Source organism: Emys orbicularis, chromosome 3 (genome assembly GCF_028017835.1).
Source record: "Emys orbicularis isolate rEmyOrb1 chromosome 3, rEmyOrb1.hap1, whole genome shotgun sequence".
Classification (NCBI taxonomy): domain Eukaryota; kingdom Metazoa; phylum Chordata; order Testudines; family Emydidae; genus Emys; species Emys orbicularis.
In genome coordinates this window covers 216,036,367-216,057,627 of record NC_088685.1, presented here as the reverse complement: position 1 = coordinate 216,057,627, position 21,261 = coordinate 216,036,367, and the positions used below count along the sequence as shown (strand labels likewise).

The window sequence follows — 21,261 nt, the reverse complement described above, 5'->3', positions numbered from 1 at the left end:
TAGCTAGTTTAGTTATGTTGCTCATTTCACTCATACAATTTTTAACATTTCCATACTTCAGTATGGTACCATCTATTTAATGTCAATGAAAGAAGAGTGATTATAACCATTGATGGATTGAGGCTTTCGCCTGGTTACATTTTAAACAGGCATCCCCTAATGACAAGGTGTAATGTGACATTAATAATTAGTATCTGTAACGGGTGGCTGAGCAAACCAAGACATGGTTCAGTTCTGCTTTCCAAAAAGGGGAAATGAAAGACATTGATGTGCTCTGACAGTGTGACACATAAATGCACAGTCATCAACATTTTACTTCTCTGTTTTTACTAACGTAAGTGCTCTGGGGCACATCAAACCGTTTTTGCAACCTGGCTGTTCTTAAACTGTAGCTTGCTCAGTTTTGATAGTGGGTCAGAGTTCTTTCCTGTGTCATCTTGAACAGTATATTAGCTGTCCAGGATTCTGTCATACAACCTTAGAGCTAAATTCCATTCTGTTTGAAATTAATGGCGAAACTCCAATTGACTTCAGTGGGATCAGGATTTGGGACCCAGAACAACTTGTGCCCTCCCCCCCCCACACACACTTTTTCCTCCTACAACTAGTCCTTGGCACTAATCCATCCAGTCATCCTTGGTGAGTAGGTGGTTGATGGCAAAGTAACTCCTTGAGTGTGAAAGGAGAGAAAATTGGAAAATTCCGTTACACTGACAGAGCACCCAAATGAGAGAAACAGGAGACTTTAAAGAAAATAAGAGCAGCCCTTTTTATTGCAGATCACTAAAATATAACTTAAAGGGAGAGGCTTAAAAACAACGAGGAGGCTGGTGGCACCTTAAAGACTAACATATCATGTAAGCCTTCTTGAAGTTGTGAGGTTTCAGATGGCTTACAGAATAGCTAAGTTTTTAGGATCAGAGGGCTAGCTGTGTTAGTCTGTATCCATAAAAACGATGAGGAGTCCGGTGTTAGTCTTTAAGGTGCCACCGGACTCCTCATCGTTTTTATGGATACAGACTAACACAGCTAGCCCTCTGATCCTAAAAACTTAGCTATTCTGTAAGCCATCTGAAACCTCACAACTTCAAGAAGGCTTACATGACACTTAAAATGTTTGGGGTGAGGAGAGATGTTTGTTGTTTTGTTGTTTTGAGGGTGTGGAATATTTAAAATTTGTATTAAAGCTAATGTTAAAATTATATAATACACAAGTTAGGGAAAGAGTGTCTGTACATCTGGGTGTAGTGCTTAGATTATCCAAAAGTATGAAGTTTGTCTTAGAAATCATAAGATACATAAAGTACATAATCTGCAATAACCCAAATTTAGGTGAATAAATTTAATGATACAGTTTAGATATTAGCATCCAAATATTTGGGTACATCACTCATGAAAAGTTATACAGAGCGTTGATTGTAGAAAGCAAATGTAGGAATGAGTGTAGATTGTTCCTCAGTGATTGAGAATTTAGGATAGGTTGTTCCTTAGAAAATACAATCCATCAGGGAAGTTTGTCAGTTACTTTCCCGACTTTGCTTCTCATTGGCACTCAGTTAATCTCTCCTGGTACTGCCGGTGTTTGGTGATGTGTTCTAGATAGATGTCCCTCGACCACCTGATGGTGTCTGATACCATGAGTTGCCACATCAGCTGAGCATAGAGCTGACCGATTCCTCATTCTCTCAATACTCGCTTGTTACTGGGGTCCCGGGGACCCACAGGGCCGTGCTTCAGGGCTTTGGCCTGGGGTAACCCATAAGGCTTCTGTCAAGGTTCCAGCTGGTTGAGTATGAGAGTAAGGGAGTATAGCTGATAGGCTCCTCTCAAGCACGACCCTCTTGTCGGTAGTCAAGACTAGTGGGTTCTGTTACTACCACAAGAACCCAGAGCCCATGTGGATTCTTCTGCTCTCTGCTGTTGTCCAGAAGCAGGATTGGTTCCCAGCATGTCAGATACAAATGGACAGAAAGTCATTGGCCAATTATGGAGCTTATGCTCTGATGTTGACACAGTGTGTGTGTTTTGGGGCCAACTTAATGCCTAGTCCCCTGCTCAGTTACCATTCCCCTTCCCTCCTTTTTCCACATTACCCCCACCAGCTCCCTCCCTTCCTCATTCCTAATATCTAGAGAATATGGCAACTGGTGGAAAGGCTTGGAAATGTAATGGAAGTTTTGCTTCTTGTTCACATCTTCATTGCAGAGTTCTGGACAGGAGGACCCAGAATTTAAAGCAGCTTTCTGTTGAACCATTCAGGATATGGGCTAGTTGGAGGAATATTTAAAATTACATTTTGAGTGATAGAGCTGGAAAAGTATCAGAGGGGTAGCCGTGTTAGTCTGAATCTGTAAAAAGCAACAGAGGGTCCTGTGGCACCTTTAAGACTAACAGAAGTATTGGGAGCATAAGCTTTCGTGGGTAAGAACCTCACTTCTTCAGATGCAAGTAATGGAAATTTCCAGAGGCAGGTATAAATCAGTATGGAGATAACGAGGTTAGTTCAATCAGGGAGGGTGAGGTGTCCTGCTAGCAGTTGGGGTGTGAACACCAAGGGAGGAGAAACTGCTTCTGTAGTTGGATAGCCATTCACAGTCTTTGTTTAATCCTGATCTGATGGTGTCAAATGAAACTGGAGCTCAGCAGTTTCTCTTTGGAATCTGGTCCTGAAGTTTTTTTGCTGTAAGATGGCTACCTTTACAATATACAAAAACCTGTAGGAGAATACTTCAACCTCTCTGGCCACACAATAGCAGATGTAAAGGTAGCCATCTTACAGCAAAAAAACTTCAGGACCAGACTCCAAAGAGAAACTGCTGAGCTCCAGTTCATTTGCAAATTTGACACCATCAGATCAGGATTAAACAAAGACTGTGAATGGCTATCCAACTACAGAAGCAGTTTCTCCTCCCTCGGTGTTCACACCTCAACTGCAAGCAGAGCACCTCACCCTCCCTGATTGAACTAACCTCGTTATCTCCATAGTGATTTATACCTGCCTCTGGAAATTTCCATTACTTGCATCTGAAGAAGTGAGGTTCTTACCCACGAAAGCTTATGCTCCCACTACTTCTGTTAGAGCTGGAAAAGAGATCCAGGGATTTGATTCTTCCCAGTCTTTCAGTGTTACGACTTTTAGCTCTGCTTTGGGCACATTTCCTGTGTCAGCTCCTATAAACAGCTAATATGAAACTAATAGCATCTTCCATATTGTAATAACTGACCTCTGTTTTCATATGCAGACAGTTCTAGGTACTGAGGACTAGTTACACTTTGTTCAGCATACTGAGGACACAGTTTGCTGGTATATCAGCTTTACAACTATCTGTTGGTAGAGAGCAAGGAAACCTGAATGGCATGAAGAATTTTATTTGGATTTTAGGCATTACTGATTAAGGTCAGGGCTGGCTTCTCCACTGCACCTGGCTAGTGGATGTTCATCAATAAAGTATTTATAAATGCAATACTATGTATATACTGATTTAGTGTCTAACAATCAACTTGTTTTTGGAGAGAAGATATTCAGGGTCTGAAGATCTTATTTGTTGGAGCTGGTATCTTCTTGGCAAATACTCTGGGGAAAAAATGGTTTGCAAATACAAGTACAATTTTTATGGGAAGTTGTATTTACTTTGAAGCTGTTCAAAGCTCAGCCCAGATTTATCAGAGACCTCATATAAGAAACCTTTCTCCTCCTGTTATTTATAAAAATATTTCCTGTATTAAATAATAAATATCCGCTTAGTTGGGCAGAATATAACTTTTTATCTTGTCATGTTGTCTTCCATGCCTTTAAGTGTGGTTATTTTTTAAAAGAGACCTTGGAAAAATGGCAACATTTTACTCAGAAGATCTGTTCTTGTGCATCTTCAGAGTAACAGCTATATGTGTCACTGACAAAAATTAAATTTTCCTGTACTTCAGAGCTAACACAGCTGTAAGAGGCAACAGGAGTTCCATCTACTGATAATGAAAAAGAAGGAATTGTTGAAGTACTGTGCTCCTATAAATATGTATTCCCATTGAAACTATCAAGGTCAGAAATTCATTCCTAGGAAGAAAATGTAAATTTCTGGGTCTTGAATTTTGACTAGCTGTTATGGGGAGGGAAGGAGGTTGGAGGAAAAACTACTTATCTCATTAGATGATATGTCAGGTACAGGAAAGCTATCAAAATTAAGGCAGAAAAACTTAAAGGACATGAGTAGTTTTTACCGATCTAGGAATATACAGCCTGATTCTTCTTTTAAAAGGACACCAGTGATGGTTTTTTTTTTTTTTTTTTTACTACTACCTTATTTAGAGTGCATGTTCCTCACAGCAGAAACTATGTAGTCTTCTGTGCCTAGTACAGTGCCAAGCATAATTATCAGAGTTTAATAAATAATAAACTGTGGCTTGAATAATCTTGTTACCCTGTCCACTGTCTCTCCTCCCCCATCCCCATCCCTTTATTTTGTTGATTCTTTCTTGTATTATTTAGATTGTAAGCTCTTTAGGGCAGGGACAAAAGACTATCTCACTCTGCTGTAAGGTGCCTGGCATGTGTTTGGACTCAGTAAAATAAATAAATGACTATAGATAAACTCACTTGGGTGTAATATGAGTTAAATGAACAAATAACAAATCATTGTTTAGAAAATCTTGAAAATGTATATGTGTGTGAGACAACTGTGTAATCCCAGGGGCTTGCTGTTTTAGAGCCAGAGTCTGCTCTATTACACTGCAATGGATATTGTCTAACTCCATTGACTTCAGTGTATCTTTCTTCAAAGTAGTTATTCCAGATGTACAGCAAAGTAACTGAGATCAGAATCTGGCTCTTAATGATTCCAACAAGAAATGCAGTCAAATATGTTTCAAGCAGAGATCAGAGTAGCAGTGTTACGCAAACTACCTCCTCCTCACCACAGACTCAAAAATCTGGAAAGTCCGCAGAAGAAATAAAAGCTGTGGAAATCTTCTGTTCCGTTCTTTGGGCTGCATCTCTTACTGTCCTGTCCTGATGTGTCATCAGTCTAAATAATATGGCTGCTTTGTTTATTTCCTTTATGTGCATGTATATTAGAGAGAAATTCTGTCCTTTTTTAAGAAATGGCTGCATAAAGTTAAGTATCAAAATCCATACTTAAGCACTTAACTAAGTGGCCTGCTAACCACTCCTAGTTCCCAGTGAGAATTGATAGTGAAATTTGCTACATAAAGCAAAGCCATATTCAGACGTCTTCTTTTTCTTTTCTCCTCTCTTACAGGCGATCTGGATTGTGGTTCCGATTACGGAAGTTGTTAATATGGTTGTTGGGAGTATACATAGCCATTCCATTTCTAGTCAAAATTTGTCCTGCTATTCAGGTGAAGCTGGTCTTCTTAAATTTTGGTAAGCGTTCATGACTTTTTTTCTCTCTATATTTTTTTAAAAAGTGAAGCTGATAGGACTATTTTTTTTGCCAGAGTTGCTTTTAATTTTTTTTTTTTTTAGCAAATCAGACACTGTATTTGTCTTCCTACTTGTGTATGTTAATGTCTGACAATCACACCCATGTGTGACAAATGTGTATTGGTTTCCCCTACTTTGTCCTGTGCCAAAAAGCTGGAAAAATCCTTTGTCTGTTGTACTTCAGCCAGATAAGGTGTAGGTTGTTGGCTGCTTTTTCATAGGTGGGGCAGCTGTATTGGGGCAGCTGTATTTTTGGTGTCCATCAAAATTCCCTGGTGGGAACTGCCCAAAATAATTAGCAAATAGAAACACTTCTGTGCATTTAAGAAGCTCTGAATTTGTTTAACTGATGTGATATTCCCCCCCCCCCCCAATCCAGTTATGGTTTGTGAAGGATATGCCTTTTTATATCATTTGTGAATTATGAGGCAGGTAGCCTCTTCAAGTTTATGGCTTAAATGCTAATTGTGAGTAACAGTATGTTTTTTTTATATGGATACAGCAGCCAGGGCCGGCTCTGGCTTTTTTGCCGCCCCAGGCAAAAAAGCCTTCGGCCGCCCCCCCCCCCCCCCCCGTGGGGGGGGGGGAGGAGGGAGGGCGGCGAGCCCCGGTGGGGGCTCCGCTCTCCCCCCGGCGGCCGGGGGGAGGGCACCGGGGGGAGGGCGGCTGGAGCCCCGGGGGGAGGGCGGCAAGCCCCGGCGGGGGCTCCACTCTCCCCCCGGCGGCCAGAGCGCCGGGGGCAGGGCGGCGAGAGGGCGGCGAGCCCCGGCTGGGGCTCGACTCTCCCCCCGGCGGCCAGAGCGCCGCGCCGCCCCTCTCCAGGTGCCGCCCCAAGCACCAGCTTGGTTGCCTGGTGCCTGGAGCCGGCCCTGACAGCAGCCAAACTCCAATTAGCCTCTTAATCTGAAATGATCAAAGACTATACCTGTGGTAAAAGAAAACAAAGTAGAATGTAATCTGTAAAGGGATTATTAAAGATGCATATGGAGAGCATTCAGATGATCAAGATCCTATTTCAGTTGAAAACAATTGAAATTGTCAACAGTGCGTTTGTCTTCCAGCCTGCAGTTCCTCACCCAAAGGCATTTTTAGGAAAATATACTGGCTGTAGCAGAAGAAACAGTGACTTGTCAGTGGCACATTTACACCATCACTTCAAGTGTTGCAAATACCACATAGGATTTTCCATCTGATCAGATCAGCAGTCTGCTTAGTCTTGTATTGCCTCAAGCCTGGTCTCTGCTACAAATGCTTTGCCAGCATAGCCATATCACCAGAGCCCCCCGTGTAGATGCAGCTTATACTGACCAGGAGTTTTTCTGTTGGCATAGTAACACTTTTCCCGAACAAGGTTAGCTGTGCTGACAGAAGCATTCTTCTGGTAGCTGCATCGAGACAGGGGATTTTGCCAGCATAGCTATATTGGCCTATGTGGGGGAGTACGGGTGGGGAGGGGGTTGTTTCCCGACCTCACCCACACCCCCGACTAGCACCTGTACTGACAAAACTGCCCTAGACACGCTAACTCCAGGTCCTTCAGAGAGAGGCACAAGAGACCTTGTAATGGGAAATTATGGAATACCTGTCTGAGGGGAACTTCTTCTGTCTATGCAGTATTAACCCTTTCAGTCACTCCTAACACAGTTGTTTGTCGATGCCTCGCTGATAATTTTTATCCTACATCTTTGGTTCCTTTCTATTTTGGTTATGTCACGTTGAGCTAGGGTGACCAAACCCAAATACAGCTTTCCATGTGAGGATATACCATTGATTAATGCAATGATGCTGTAATAGTTAAAGTATTTTCAGTTCCATTCTTCATACATCCTCACATTTGATTAATGATCACTGCTGTGAACTAAGCAGGTATGGGGTGGCACTGTGGAGGGGTGTGTGTAGTGGAGGTGAAGGATGAGGACGCAAGGACCTAGTGAGGACTAGGGGACTGGTGGTGATGGTGGATGCTGGGTGGGTCCCAGAATGGGGGGAGTGGAGACAGGGAAGGGAAAGCAGGGCCCATGGGGGTGGGTGATGGAGAGGGGGGAATGACAGGGTAACAGAAACCCGAGGAAGGGGGAAATAGCACTGCACGCACAGCTCTGGGTAGGAAGTTGAATGGGGTCATAAAGAGTCCCTGAAATAGAGGGGAATGGGAGGGTGATACACAAGGAGTTTGGTGGGGTGGATGGAAGAATGCAAGGAGCCCCTGGTGGGTGCAGTGTGCTTGGCCTACAGAAGCGATGGTGATTCCGAGGTCTTGTGTTAATATGGAGCAACCTGAACTGTTAGCTTAACTTTTGTGTGTTGTGGTATAAGGTAAACTAGGCACATGAACAGGTATGGGTTAAATACTGTTTTAGCAGAAGCTTTAATAGCTAGCTGCATGCCCTTACAGCCTGCCTCTTTCTACACTGAGCCACTAATTGGGGTATTCAGGTTACAATAGGGCGGTGTTACAGAGAAACACCATTCCAGGGCTGATGTTATGCATCTATTTTTTAATCACTTTAAAATTGTTGAAAGAAACTTTTTTTTGGTAAAACTTTTACATTTTTTCCATGACCTACAGTTTGGGAAACTTTTGCCTTAGAGGAAAAGACAAAATTTGGACAAATGTGTCACATTTCCCAGCCTTGAAGAAGAGCTCTGTGTAAGCTTGACTCTCTCACCACCAAAAGTTGGTCCAGTACAAGATACTATTACCTCACCCACCATGTCTCTTTAAGAAATCAGTTAGTTTTAAATAGAAAACATGTTTGGATAAATATTTTTCCTTCGGTAACCAGGAAACTTAAAGTAGTTTTATTTAACTAATAAACAAAAATGCTGTTTTGTGTATTTTTAATTGAATTTCCATCCAAATAGAATTTGACACAAATCACAAGTAAAATATTATTCATCACTTAGGGGGGGGAAAAGTATTAATTGCCATTTCCTAATATAATTAAAATTGTGTATAGATCTAGCATATCCTCCTGCTTAGCAAAAAGAAGCATCAAATGTAGTGTAAAGCATATATTTAGTTGCAAATTAACATGTTTTAATGGTTACTAGTAAACGACTATCTTTCTTTAGGAAAATAACTAAAAAATACAAATGCTAAAAAAAGAAAATAAATTACTTAAATAAGGTTTCCTAATTGCTGATTTAAATAGTGATTAGAATCAGTGATTTTTAAATCATTTTGATTTAAATCAGTCTACCCTGACAAAGAGTGAGTGTGTGTGTGTGTGTGTGTGTGTGTGTGTGTGTGTGTGTGTGTGTGTGATTTGATGATTACCTGTTCTGTTCATTCCCTCTGGGGCACCTGGCATTGGCCACTGTCGGAAGACAGGATACTGGGCTAGATGGACCTTTGAGCTGACCCAGTTTGGCCATTCTTATGTAAATATAAAAATTTAAAAAACAATGCTTTTCCCAGTCTAATTTTTACATGTCTCAAATTACAGGGTTTCCACTTGAAAGACTGCTCCCAATTTAATGTCTCTCCACCATGAGGCTGAATATCAGGAAAAGCTCCTTGAATTTCCTTTTTCCTCATTTCATCCCATTACTTCTAGTTTTATCCGTTTGTACCATTCTGAGCAATTCATTTCCCTCCTTGATGCTTATACCTTCCCAGTACTTGTTGCCAGTTACCCATTTTCACCTGGGACAAAAGGTCTTTCTGGTGCAACAGACAAATGTAAAATTATTCTCCAAACATGCTGCGGTTTTCTGGACAGGTTTTAGAGTTGCATTGCAATTAGCACTGTTGACTTGCAAGAAAATAGAATGTAAAAGTTCAAGTTTCTGACCTTTTACTCTTTCCTTTGTGTTTCAGTGAGGGTTCCATATTTCATTGACTTGAAAAGGCCACAGGATCAAGGCTTAAACCACACCTATAATTATTACCTTCAGCCAGAGGAGGATGTAACCATTGGAGTCTGGTATGTAGGATTATGCTCCCCCTGACATCCCTTAGCATGTCCTCCGCATCCTTAGTGTGGAGATTGTACTTTGCATCCCAGTGCAGAACCCTGTCTCTCAACAACTCTTTCTAGTCAATGGTCATGACCATTGTTTGTTTTCATCTGTGCATGTGTGTCTCTTTCTCCGCTTAGGGGTGGAGTCCATGCTAAAAGGTATGTAAATCTCTGGACCTCAACTGAACTAAGTTTTAGCAGCATGTGAAACACAGACAGATCATGAATGCAGGGAAGTTTTCTAATTTGGAAATGTGAAGGTGTTGCTCTGCATTGCTAGACTGGTTATGTCCCTGGAATGTAGAGGCGAGCTGATGAATTAAAGGTTTGCTCATCATCCATGTCTTGTTCATGTTCTTCTGTTTTGTAAAATCAATGCAGCGGAAGGTAGAAACAGAGTATTCAGAGTGTGGGAGGAGAAATGTTCTCTAGAGAGTGAGGGAATGAAAAAGCTTTGCTCACATTCTAACCAGCACAAATCAGTATTGGTTGTTTTTTTTTTTTTTAACTGAATTTCAGTTGTCACTTTTTAGCTCATGGAGGAGAACTTAAGGTGCTTAACTATAAGCAGCTTCTTGCATTCTCAGTGAGTCATCTGAGGCTTACAGATGTTGTGACTGGTGCTGCATAAACTTTTTTTGAGCCGGTCAGCTTTCAAGGTGACTAGTCTAGTGAGTTAGTTTTGTACATCTGCCTCTACTGATAGCTTTCTATTCTCTCTCATTGCCCCTGTTTTTTTTTTTTTTTTTTTGTTCAAATATTTTATAACCATGAAGAAAGTTCCCTCTGGCTTAAAAAGAAGAGAGATCACTACAGAGTTAACAACGAGGAGTCCAGTGGCACCTTAAAGACAAACAGATTTATTTGGACATAAGCTTTCGTGGGTAAAAAACCCACTTCTTCTCCATGCATCTGAAGAAGTGGAGTTTTTACCCACGAAAGCTTATGCCCAAATAAATGTGTTAGTCTTTAAGGTGCCACCGGACTCCTCATTGTTTTTGTGGATACAGACTAACACGGCTGCCCCTCTGATACTCACTACAGAGTTGAGATGTATGTAAGAGTAGCAACCAGCTAAAGAAAGGTTAGGCACTGTATCAGCTCCTGGGGAGTGGGGTGAGATGGGGCTAGTTTTTAATGATCCACTCAGTGAAGTCAAATTGATGAATCCTGGGAGTCCGTTTGAGTTTGTACTGTAGTTTGTGTGTCATCACACTGATACAGTGATAGGATGTGTGTGTGTGGGGTCTTTCAATCTTGAACTGATTGGAAGAATTATCCTCTTCTGAATGGTGCAATAATAGCCTATAACATCAAATTCTTTATTTGTAATGAGGTCCACAGATCCATGACATTGGATAGTCTGATCTGTGTATCCTTGCAGGTAGACCAAACCTGTCAATCAAAGACGGGGACATGTGGCTCCCCCTCTGAGAAACTGCCAGATTTTGTCTGCCTCTCCAGCTGCAGGCAGACCAGCTCCTTCCTTCTGCAGAGCAAATTTAAAGAAGAAAAAGAAGGGGGGAAAATATGCCTTAAAATCTCCGGGCAGTCAGGGTCTGCCTTTATTGGCAGAGAGGATTTTCTTTCTTCTTGGTAGCTGGGACTCTCTCTGTACCCTTGCTCGCTCAGACGGAACGCAGTCTGGCAGGAAAGGCTGAGAGAGGAAACGAGACGCTGTCCTCTGCATCTTCCCTGCTGATTGAGGGCCTGCATGGAGGTCTGTGCCTGTTCTTGGAGACCTAGGCCTTTCTCAAATGCCCAGGCAGGGGCAGGGCTTCCTACCGCTTCCCTTCCTCAGCAGGACAGCTCCCTGCAAGCAGGGGCAGCACCTTCACGGCAAAATCCCCTGAGCCTGGCGCAGGTGACAGCAACGTTCCAGGGAACAGCAAGCGGGGCTCCCTTGTTTCCCCCCCACCACCACAATGCATGGGGAGTGTAGGTTGAAGCACTGTACAGTGGGACGGGGTGGCTTTCCATCCAGCCTCTGGAGCCTGCTCTCACAGCCATGTCTGTTCACTGTGCAGCAGCTGCCCAGCCCTTCCCCTGCAACTACTGTGGTGGCGGCAGGGAGCCAGAGACCGAGGAAAGAGAACCTGGTAAGGGGCCATTGGGGCTAACCCTTTCCTCCGTTCCACAGCATGCCCCCTGCCCAGCCCTGCCGTGCCTCAGGGCTATTCCTTGCCAGCAGCATAAGTCCACCCCTATCTTCCAGTGCAGCAGATAACCAAGGACTCCCTTTGAATGTCCTCCTCTCCATGAGGGGAGGAGGAGGAAGAGGAGGATCAAGGGGAGGCGTTGTGTAGCCGTCTGAGATACCTCTTTCTTATGCCATGTTGTTCTAGTTTTAAAAAAAAAAAGTCAGAAGGCTTCAGAGCACTTGTCGAAATCAAGTATCTCAGCAGAGCCATACAATAAAATCAAACTTGGAGACAGATGGATGGCACGTTAGCTTCCATCAGTAGATGTGAAGTATGCCTATCTCCATATCCCAATTTGACAATCTCTCAGATGCTTCCTAAGCTTTGCTGTCAGAACTCAACGTTGCGAGTATGAGTCTTTGCCGTTTGGTTTAGCAACAGCACTGCCAGAGTTTATGAAATTGCTAGTAATGTAATGTCAGTCTTGAAAGGACGGGGTTTATGTTCCCCCTTCCTGGGTGGCCACCTTATCCAGGCCTCATCTGGAGTCTGTCATTTTGTGCCACCAAAGCAATAAGGATGCTGCAGAGCCACAGTTTTGTGAAAGAATCAGTTAAGGGTCTGAGTATTCCTGGTCTCTGAGTGGGAACAGGCCTGGTCCTCTACAAAGTTGCTTGTTGCAGGAAAGACAGGAGAAGTAGAGAAATCTTATGAAAGCAGTCAGCCTCTCAAGGGGAGTTCCCATTTGTACGCTTCTGTCTCTTCTGTGATTGGTGGTCTTCTGCGTGGATATTCTTAGTGGGCCAGTGCTCACATGAGGCCACTGCAGAGCTTCCTCCTGTCCCTGCCTACATTATCGTGGCAAAGGAAGATTCTTAGGTCATTCACGTGGGGTCAAGTTCTGGCCAAGTGATCTGGTCCAAACGAGAGCAAGCCCAGCATAAACTGGCAAGAGCTCAGGGCAGTCCAACATGGACTTTTCTTCCATAGCTGGACTTCTCTCAAATCCTGATCAGGACAGACCACACTAGTCAGTCATATCAGACATCAACAGACAAAGGGAACAAGGTCTACACTCCTTCAAAGAGAGACTCACTTCCTGATGACTTGGGCAAAGGAGAACCTGCAATCAACTTGCTCCCTTCACATCCAAGGCAGAATTGAATGTTACAGGTGACCTGGATCAGTAGGCAGAAGTTAAATCATCCAGAATGGGAACTACACCCAGAGGTGTTTCATCTCCTGGTAAAGAAGCTTACGCCTGGTTTATACTAGAAAATTAGGTTGGTTTAACTACTTCAGTCGGGGTGTGAAAAATCCACACCCCTGAATGTGCTAAGCTCACCTAAGTCTCCATGTAGACAGTGCTAAGTCAATGGAAAAATTCTTCCATCGACCGAGGTACTGGCTCTCAGGGAGATGGATTATCTATGTTGACGGGAGAACCCTACCATCAGCGTAGATAGTGTCTACACTGAAACACTACAGCGGCGCAGTTATGCTGCTGTCGCATTTTAAGTGTAGACATACCTTTAGTCTGCTTGCCTCCCACCTGAAACACAAGGTTTCAGTATTATTCTCTTGGGATCACAGAGCCAAGGCAACAGATGCCTTGTTGTAGCGATGGCCAGAAGGGACTGACGTTTGCCTTTCTTCCCCAGAGTGCTACAGGAGAGAAGCAGCACTGGTAATTCTGGTAGCCCCATTGTGGCCAACAGGCCTTGGTTCGCTGATCTCATTACATGGTACCAAGTCCTCCCATCTGCTTTCCATCCAGAAGGGATATGCTGTTATAAGGGCCAGTCATGCATCAGGTTTTTTAACAGAGCCTCTTAAACCAAAGAGGTTATTAGCTTCCAGGAATAAATCTAATTCAGCAGATTCAAGGGCCTGGTTGAACTTTAACCATTGGTGCTAGGAGCAGGGTCTCACCCTCCACATCTGCATCGGTGTGACATAGTCTCAGATTTCTTCAAAATGGACTCTGGTTAAGTCTGGCAGTTCAGACTTTCAAAGGCCAAGTTGCTGCTTTGTCTGCTATGCTTAGTGCAATAAACAAGTAGTGAATTTCATCTTACCCAGATGTCCAGCATTTCTTATGAGAGCTGCATCTCTTCTACATCCTCTTGATGTGCATCAAGTTCTTCTGTGAGATCTTACCTGGTTCTCAGGATCACTACAGGCCCTTTATTTGAACCACTTGTGAAGGTGTCCCATTACTTTCTAACCATTAAAATGGCCTTTTCTGATGACAGTCATGTCTCATAGCAGTTTGAGTTGGGAGCTTTTTTTTTTTTTTCTTTTCTTTTTTCTTTCTTTTTTTTTTTTTTTAAGCCTCAATACTGCATGTTCCATAAGGCTAAAGTAGCACTCTGAACTGACCCTGCCTTCATACCAAAGATTAACTCCAGGCTCCATAGAGCACAAGAAATTATTCTTCCATCCATCCTTCTCTCCTGTTTGGTGATTACAGAGAAAACACTTAAATATTACAGTATCACATGGGATACAGATGATATAAATGAGATTAAAATAGCAGTGTAGACACACCAGCCCAAGTCGGAACATCAAATGTTGCTATTTTTAGCCTCATAGTCCAAACCAGGGCAGTTGACCCGGGCTCTGAGACTTGGTGCTGTGGGTTTTTCTTTGAAGTGATGACATACCCAGGGAGTGCTTAGTTTTTTCCGAGGCTATGGAAATGTCTCAACTGGCTCAGAGGTGGAGTTACACCTCCCTGACCGCTGACACGTTTGGTCTGCCTCTAAGCCTGTATAGAGCCCAAGACCCAATATCATGGATCTGTCGACCTCATTACTCCAAAAAAGGAAAATTTGGGGCAAGACATGGATACGTTTTCCTATTCTTTGCCTTAAAGGAGAGCTTTGGTGAAGACTACTTTTAGAAGCTGAATCTTGAGCTTTCCCGAGCTAGATGGGAAAATCACGGCAGCTGGCCTGACTCTGCCTACTTGTATTGTAACTACTGAGCTATAGTATAGTACAAATGGATTGAAAAGTACGGATCTGTAGCATGTAGTGTTTGCTGTTTCAAAGGCTTAGTTCTTATCTAAAATAATTTGTTTGTGCATTACATGTGTCCGGCTGCACTTGAGTCCTACTGAGGTAAACAAATCTCTGATATAGAGTGTGAAAAGTTGAGTAACCAAGCAATACTAATTTTCTAGGCACACAGTTCCTGCAGCCTTATGGAAAGATGCTCAAGGCAAAGGCCAGCCGTGGTATGAGGACACTTTGGGATCCAACTATCCTGTAATCCTTTACTTGCACGGAAATGCAGGAACTAGGTAAGGAACAAGCATCAGTTATAAAGAGGGATAGCATTTCTTTGATTTTTATGTATTCTTGTTTACATTGGGTTGCAAGATCGGACCAAATAATGCCAGAGCAGTTTGTTTCTGTGGGTTAAAAAATAACACCTGTTTTTAAAAATGGAAATACTTTGGATTTAATAAGTGTGGGGAAGGGAGAACTGACTATTGTTGGACTTACTGCTGGAATGAGTTATCATCAGTTGCCTTTCCAATGCATTGTCTATCATGCTCCTTCATCCAGAGGTCTGGATATGAGAGGGACAGGATGAGTGTTCCTTATGCTTCTCGGAGTGGCAAGAGGCTTTCGAACTTACTGGGCCAAGTGTAGGAGGGAAGGGAGCACTCATTTCCAGCATTGTCAAATGTCTGGCCATGTAAATGACGGTATGAAAATAGCAGCGAGAAGTTGGCTATGCCAATTTTCATATATGCTGCCGAAACACAAATGCCAGCTGCTGCCGTTAGTTCATTTTATAATTTCATTATGTTGAGGAAAGGAAAACAAAGGCAGAGGGAGCAGGCTAGCGAGTCTGGCTCAAACCAGGCAGGGCACTGAAGTCCTAAGCTGCCAGGGCAGGAAAGCAGGGGTAGAAGTAGTCTTGGCACATCAGGTGGCAGCTCCCAAGGGGGGTTCTGTGCTCTAACCCGTCACAATACCTATTTGTGTGTGTAAATTCTCAGGGCTTTGTTCTGGGGTGCTAAAAACCATTATCAGATGTGTGGAATAGCTTACCATCCTAGCTCTGTGTATTGTAGCACTTTGACTTTCCCGTGGGTGGGCCGTGTGTGTGTGTGTGTCTCTTTTTCTTTATCAATCTGTATATTCCAATGAGTATTGGCACATTTCAGAGTTCATTAACACTCATGTACTTTCAAAGCCAACGTCCATTTTAGAGAGTTCTACACTACAGGGAACACAATTATAACAAAGCTGTCTCCTGACCTGCTTTAGTATGACTATGGAATACTATTAAGGTTCTTTGTGCACTTCCAGTTACAATAGTGATGTAAAGCAGAGTCCCCTGATTTGGTTGTACTGGTAATGAAGGTTCTATTGCATCTTAATAGCCTTTTCATCTCAGGAAGGGCTCATTTTTCTGTCCAAATTGTTGTTTTAGCAGTGTCTTATTCCATACAAAAACCTAAGGCAATGGAAGATAAGTTTGCAAGGTTAAGCACTCTGAACTCATGAAATGCATGAGCAAACTCAACTTTGGCAACCTTTTGTGCATATGTATTACAGTACAATCGTCAATTATATGATCATGCTGTTTCTGATCATCCAATTTTTTCCTACAACCTTGTATTCACAGTGTAGCATCTTGTAATAATGGAAGCTGTTACCAGGACCTACATATAATATACAGATTAGAGTCACTGCTTGGCAACTCCGGGTGTCACAAAAATTAAAAGCTGAACTCTGGAATCATGCATGCATTTCACAATTCTTTTCCAGTGCTAAGAAGAAAATGCTATAACCTGATTCTCTTTGCCATTCAGTTCTATGTCCTTCTACAGTGCACACCCAAATACACATAACTTACTGTTAAAAATGCTGAAATCCATAAATATTGCAATTTTGTGTCTGCTAGCCACTGAGGTGTGGAAGAAAAACCCTAAAGCAGTTTGTGGACTCTGAGACAAGATACATGTCACTTGGCTGTAGAATATGCCTTTGAATGTGATGTAGGAAAATACATAAAAATGATCAGTTATATTTCTGAACCCGGGTGGCTGTGAAGGATCAAGGGGAAGGACAGTGGATAGAAGTACACCAGAACATCACTCTTCATCCTTATTGTTCTTTTTTTGTGTGGAGAGAGGGTTTTTCCGCCCCTCATTTTGCTCCCTATTGTTTGAACGCACTGCTTAACCACTGATTCTGAGTTGCAGCAGCTTTTCCTCTAGCTGACGAGGCTAGAAGCAGCTTCCTTTGGATCATGTCTATACTATCTCAACACTGGCCAGAAAGGAGTCTGAGAGTGTTGGGTATCTGGGCAAGTTTAGGGCACATACTTTGATTTCCTTATGACAGTGTTGTGCTGTTGGTAGATGACCAAGCTAGTGTGCCAAGGTATCTTTCTAATTGGAGAAGACTGTATTTGTGACTTAGCTGCATGAACTGAAGGCTCAAGGTCATTTGTAGTCTGCTAGGGGTTCTGGGACACAGCTGTATGAGGACAAACTAACTTGCAAAAGGACATCAGTCAGGCTAAAGTATGTAGCTTCCCCAGTAAATATTCCTACTTGCCCCCTGAATGTATTGTTTGGTTTGAGATGGAGTGCGTTTTTTTTTTTAAAAATCCAACTCTTACGATTCTTTCCAGTCACTGTGCATTAATACCAGCAGAGCCACTGGATCTCATGGCAGGCCTAGGTGTGTTTGTTTTCAGAGGGAAATCTACAAGGCAAAATATTAATGCTGTGCCCAAGTTAAACAGTCCAGTAAGTGAAACTAGATATTTTAGCAGCATTTTTACATCAGTGCAGCATCTGAAGCCAAATCTGTTAACACTGTTTCATTGGAGATTCTGCCATGGATTAGCAACATGATTTGCTAATACTGAAATCTTAAGGTTAAGGACAAGTTGAGATTTAACTTTAAAATCATTCCTGATAGAGTTGGCTTGGCTCATTGTCTCTTGGGTTTTTTGGAGTGCATGTCACAAACCAGCGAAAACTTTCATTTTCTTGGTAGACCTGGAATTTCCTCTGCATATGTTTTTACTTGTTTGTGGGAGTTGGGCAGGAAGACAATGTTTGGAATGAATGCTTGCTGTGTCGTCCAGTAATGAAACTAAGGGTTGTTGCCCTCTCAAGACAAATGGCCAAGTAGTTAGGTAAGGTATAACGCGACCCGATATAACACAAATTCAGATATAACGCGGTAAAACAGTGCTCTGGGAGGGCGGCGCACTCTGGTGGATCAAAGCAAGTTCAATATAACGCAGTTTCATCTATAACGCGGTAAGATTTTTTGGCTCCCGAGGACAGCGTTATATCGAGGTAGAGGTGTATTTAGAATCATAGAATATCAGGGTTGGAAGGGACCTCAGGAGGTCATCTAGTCCAACCCCCTGCTCAAAGCAGGACCAATTCCCAACTAAATCATCCCAGCCAGGGCTTTGTCAAGCCGGGCCTTAAAAACCTCCAAGGAAGGAGACTCCACCACCTCCCTAGGTAACGCATTCCAGTGCTTCACCACCCTCCTAGTGAAATAGTGTTTCCTAATATCCAACCTAGACCTCCCCCACTGTAACTTGAGACCATTGCTCCTTGTTTTGTCATTTGCCACCACTGAGAACAGCCGAGCTCCATCCTCTTTGGAACCCCCCTTCAGGTAGTTGAAGGCTGCTATCAAATCCCCCCTCATTCTTCTCTTCTGGAGACTAAACAATCCCAGTTCCCTCAGCCTCTCCTCATAAGTCATGCGCTCCAGACCCCAGATCATTTTTGTTGCCCTCCACTGGACTCTTTCCAATATTTCCATATTTAAAATGTATATTTGTAAAATATCAGCATTTGTCCATATTTAATTAGAGACCCGGAGAAAAAAGTACAACTCTGAAGATATGTGCCTTTGGAAGCTTAAATACTAATGTCTTTTCCTCCTCTTTCCCTAAATTTCCTTTCACAGAGGAGGGGATCACCGGGTGAAACTTTACAAGGTAAGTGACTCCAAACTGTTGCATTATACAGATTGAGCAAATAAAAGCACTAAACCTGTCATCACAAAATATCCTGGTCTTATTGTACTTTTCTATAAAACGAACCATAGTTCTACTATTCCTTAGTGACAAGCCTGTGAGTATTATCTCCTGGATTTATAGATTATATCCTTCCCTTTATAATTGGTATCGGAGTGCTGGTGCCTGTAAAATGATCTGATTGCCATGCTGCTTTTCCTGTGAAATTCCCTTTAGCAAAGCCTTCTTAATTCAGGTCACTTCTCCAGTGCTATTTGGCAACTCAAAAGAGGCAGATGGCTGTTTCTTTTCCTCCAAAACAAAGAGCAACTGAGTTTCGGCAAGATGGCACCTAGTGTTTAAAGAGAACGTAATGAAAATATCATCTCGGTTTTTAGTTTCCTGGGGACCACTGTATACTGTAAAACATTTTCCATTTGCCCAAATGGACAAATTAGCGTTGTAGTTATTGTGTACTTGAGCAAGAAGCACAGACAATGTCTGTTTAAAAAAAACACCACAACTCCTGAATAAATAGAGCCTGTGCATAGTCTAGTGGATATAGCAGAGGACTGAGTGTCCGGACACTTGGGTTCTAGTCCTGGCTCTGCTGCTGCCTTGCTGTGTGACCTTAGACAAGTCACTTAACCTGCCTGCCTCAGTCAGCTCATCTAAAATATGTTGCAACAGCTGGACTCAAAAATTACTATATAGGCACATAGTACTTGGTCCATTTGCCAGTGGTATGTAAAAAAGAAATCTCTGTAAGTGCATGTAGCAGCAAATTCAAATTGGCCAGGTTCTGTCCCCTTTCTTTGGGGCTGCCTGTAGGTTCTGAGCATCAGTGGAGCTGCCCAGAGTCTGGAAAATACGTTCAGGTAGTTTTCCCTAACTTCCCTTGCCCAGATTACAAATTTCTGAGCAACTTGGTGTATCTTGCAGGTTGCAGCAATGAGATCAAGATAACTTCACTCTGCTGCATGGAAAATAATGAGCATCAGATGTACGGGGGTGATTATTTTGGTGGGGTATGAAGCAGATCGCTAGAAAAATTGAGACACAACAATAAGTAAGCTAGTGGACGGAGAGAGAAATGGAGTGGAACATCCCTTCTCAGCACCGGTAGTTGGGTGATGGTGCCAGGGAAGAAGAAAACGCAAATCCTTAGACACGTACCTGCTAAGACCAATATGAAAGATGGTGATGTGGGAGTGTGGACATACGTGCGATGTCCACTGACAGTGTTCTGTTGAAGTTGAGTTTCTGCCCCTTCCCTAAACACACCCTGGTGTCTTGGCATAATAATTTCTAAAGCACTTCGGGATCAGCTGATGAAAAGTACTATATAGGCACATAGTACTTACATGATTATGGATTACACTATTTAGGAAAAGGGAACTCGGTTCCCTCACACACATCCAGCTACAGAGATTGCCATCCCTATAGTCAAACAAGGGCTGTCCATGGCTCTGTTATGGTTAGTTTTAAGTAAAGAAACTTAGCCGGCAATTGCTACATGATTAAGGCTACAATTTTGTCACGGACAGCTCACAGGCATTAAACAAAAATTCACGGAAACTGTGACCTGTCCCTGACTTTTACTAAATACATCCCTGACAAAATGAGGAGGGTCCAGCACCCTGCCTTGCTGAATGCAGCGACTGGGAGCTGGGGAGGGATCCCCCGCCACCCTGCAGGGCTGGGAGCTGGGAGGGCCTCGCTGCCTGTGGGGGTTGGGAGATGGGTGGGGGGAGGGCAGCTGCCGGAGTCCCTCCGCTGCCAGGGGTGGCTGAGGAGCTCTGGGGTGCTCCCCCGCCTGCAGGGCTGGGAGCTGGGGAGGGAATCCCCCGTCACCCTGCAGGGCTGGGGACCTGCCAGGGTCCCCCTGGTGCCTGTGGCGGCTGGGGAGTTTGGGACCTGCGCCGGCTGGTTAGTTGCAGGGATCCCACGTCGGCTAGGCTGCTGTGGTGCCCCAATGACATGGAGGTCTCTGGAAGTCATAGAATCTGTGACTTCCGCAGCCTCCACGACGCAATCATAGCCTTATACGTGATTACTGTCACCCTGTTTTATTGGTGACCTTTGTTGTGGTGTTGGAGAGCTGATCCAGGCTTCTTTGTTCTGCATATCACAGGCCTGTCCTATTCACAGCAGGAATTGAAACAATAAGAGCATTGTGTCGTGGAACTACATATTTATTCGACACAAGCACAAACAGTTGAAGGGAAGACATTGTCCTGTGTACCATCCAGGGACATGACAGCAAAGAGGTTCTGTTTACGGTTCTTGAAAAATGTATAAAGCCAGCCTTTCCTTTACCCGCTCTCCCCCAACGCGCCACGCTGAATATGTCAGAGTAAATCAGTCTTGTAAAGCTAATAGTCATGTGCCTGGCTCTGATGAGTGGAACAGGCCACTCTTCGTTTCAAAGTATTCACACAAAGGAGTTGCCCTGATTGCTCCTACTTTCTTGTGTAGACAAGACCTAAAAATGCCAAAATAGACTTTACCCACTGCAGGTCCTTTAAAATGTTGTAAGTTGGTACACAGTGATCAAGATCTGGAACTTTAACATCACTTTTACTAAGGCATTTAAAAAACAAATTCCTTTGTTAATGTGGCTATTTTTTACTTGTTTGCAACAGAATTTACAAGGGTCATCAGTGCTAAGACATAAATGTAAATCTTCATGATAACA

The 21,261-nt window shown here is 43.1% G+C and overlaps 1 protein-coding gene across 1 annotated transcript in view; it reads left to right on the top strand.

Moving 5' to 3' along the window:
- ABHD12 (abhydrolase domain containing 12, lysophospholipase) overlaps nucleotides 1-21,261 on the top strand; it is a 59,539-nt gene that overhangs the window by 18,420 nt on the left and 19,858 nt on the right. Inside the window, exons 2-5 of the mRNA XM_065402262.1 lie at nucleotides 5,253-5,377; nucleotides 9,261-9,366; nucleotides 14,731-14,850; nucleotides 18,515-18,545. Coding sequence (XP_065258334.1) covers nucleotides 5,253-5,377; nucleotides 9,261-9,366; nucleotides 14,731-14,850; nucleotides 18,515-18,545 — 382 coding nt within the window. The remainder of the gene's footprint in view (nucleotides 1-5,252; nucleotides 5,378-9,260; nucleotides 9,367-14,730; nucleotides 14,851-18,514; nucleotides 18,546-21,261) is intronic.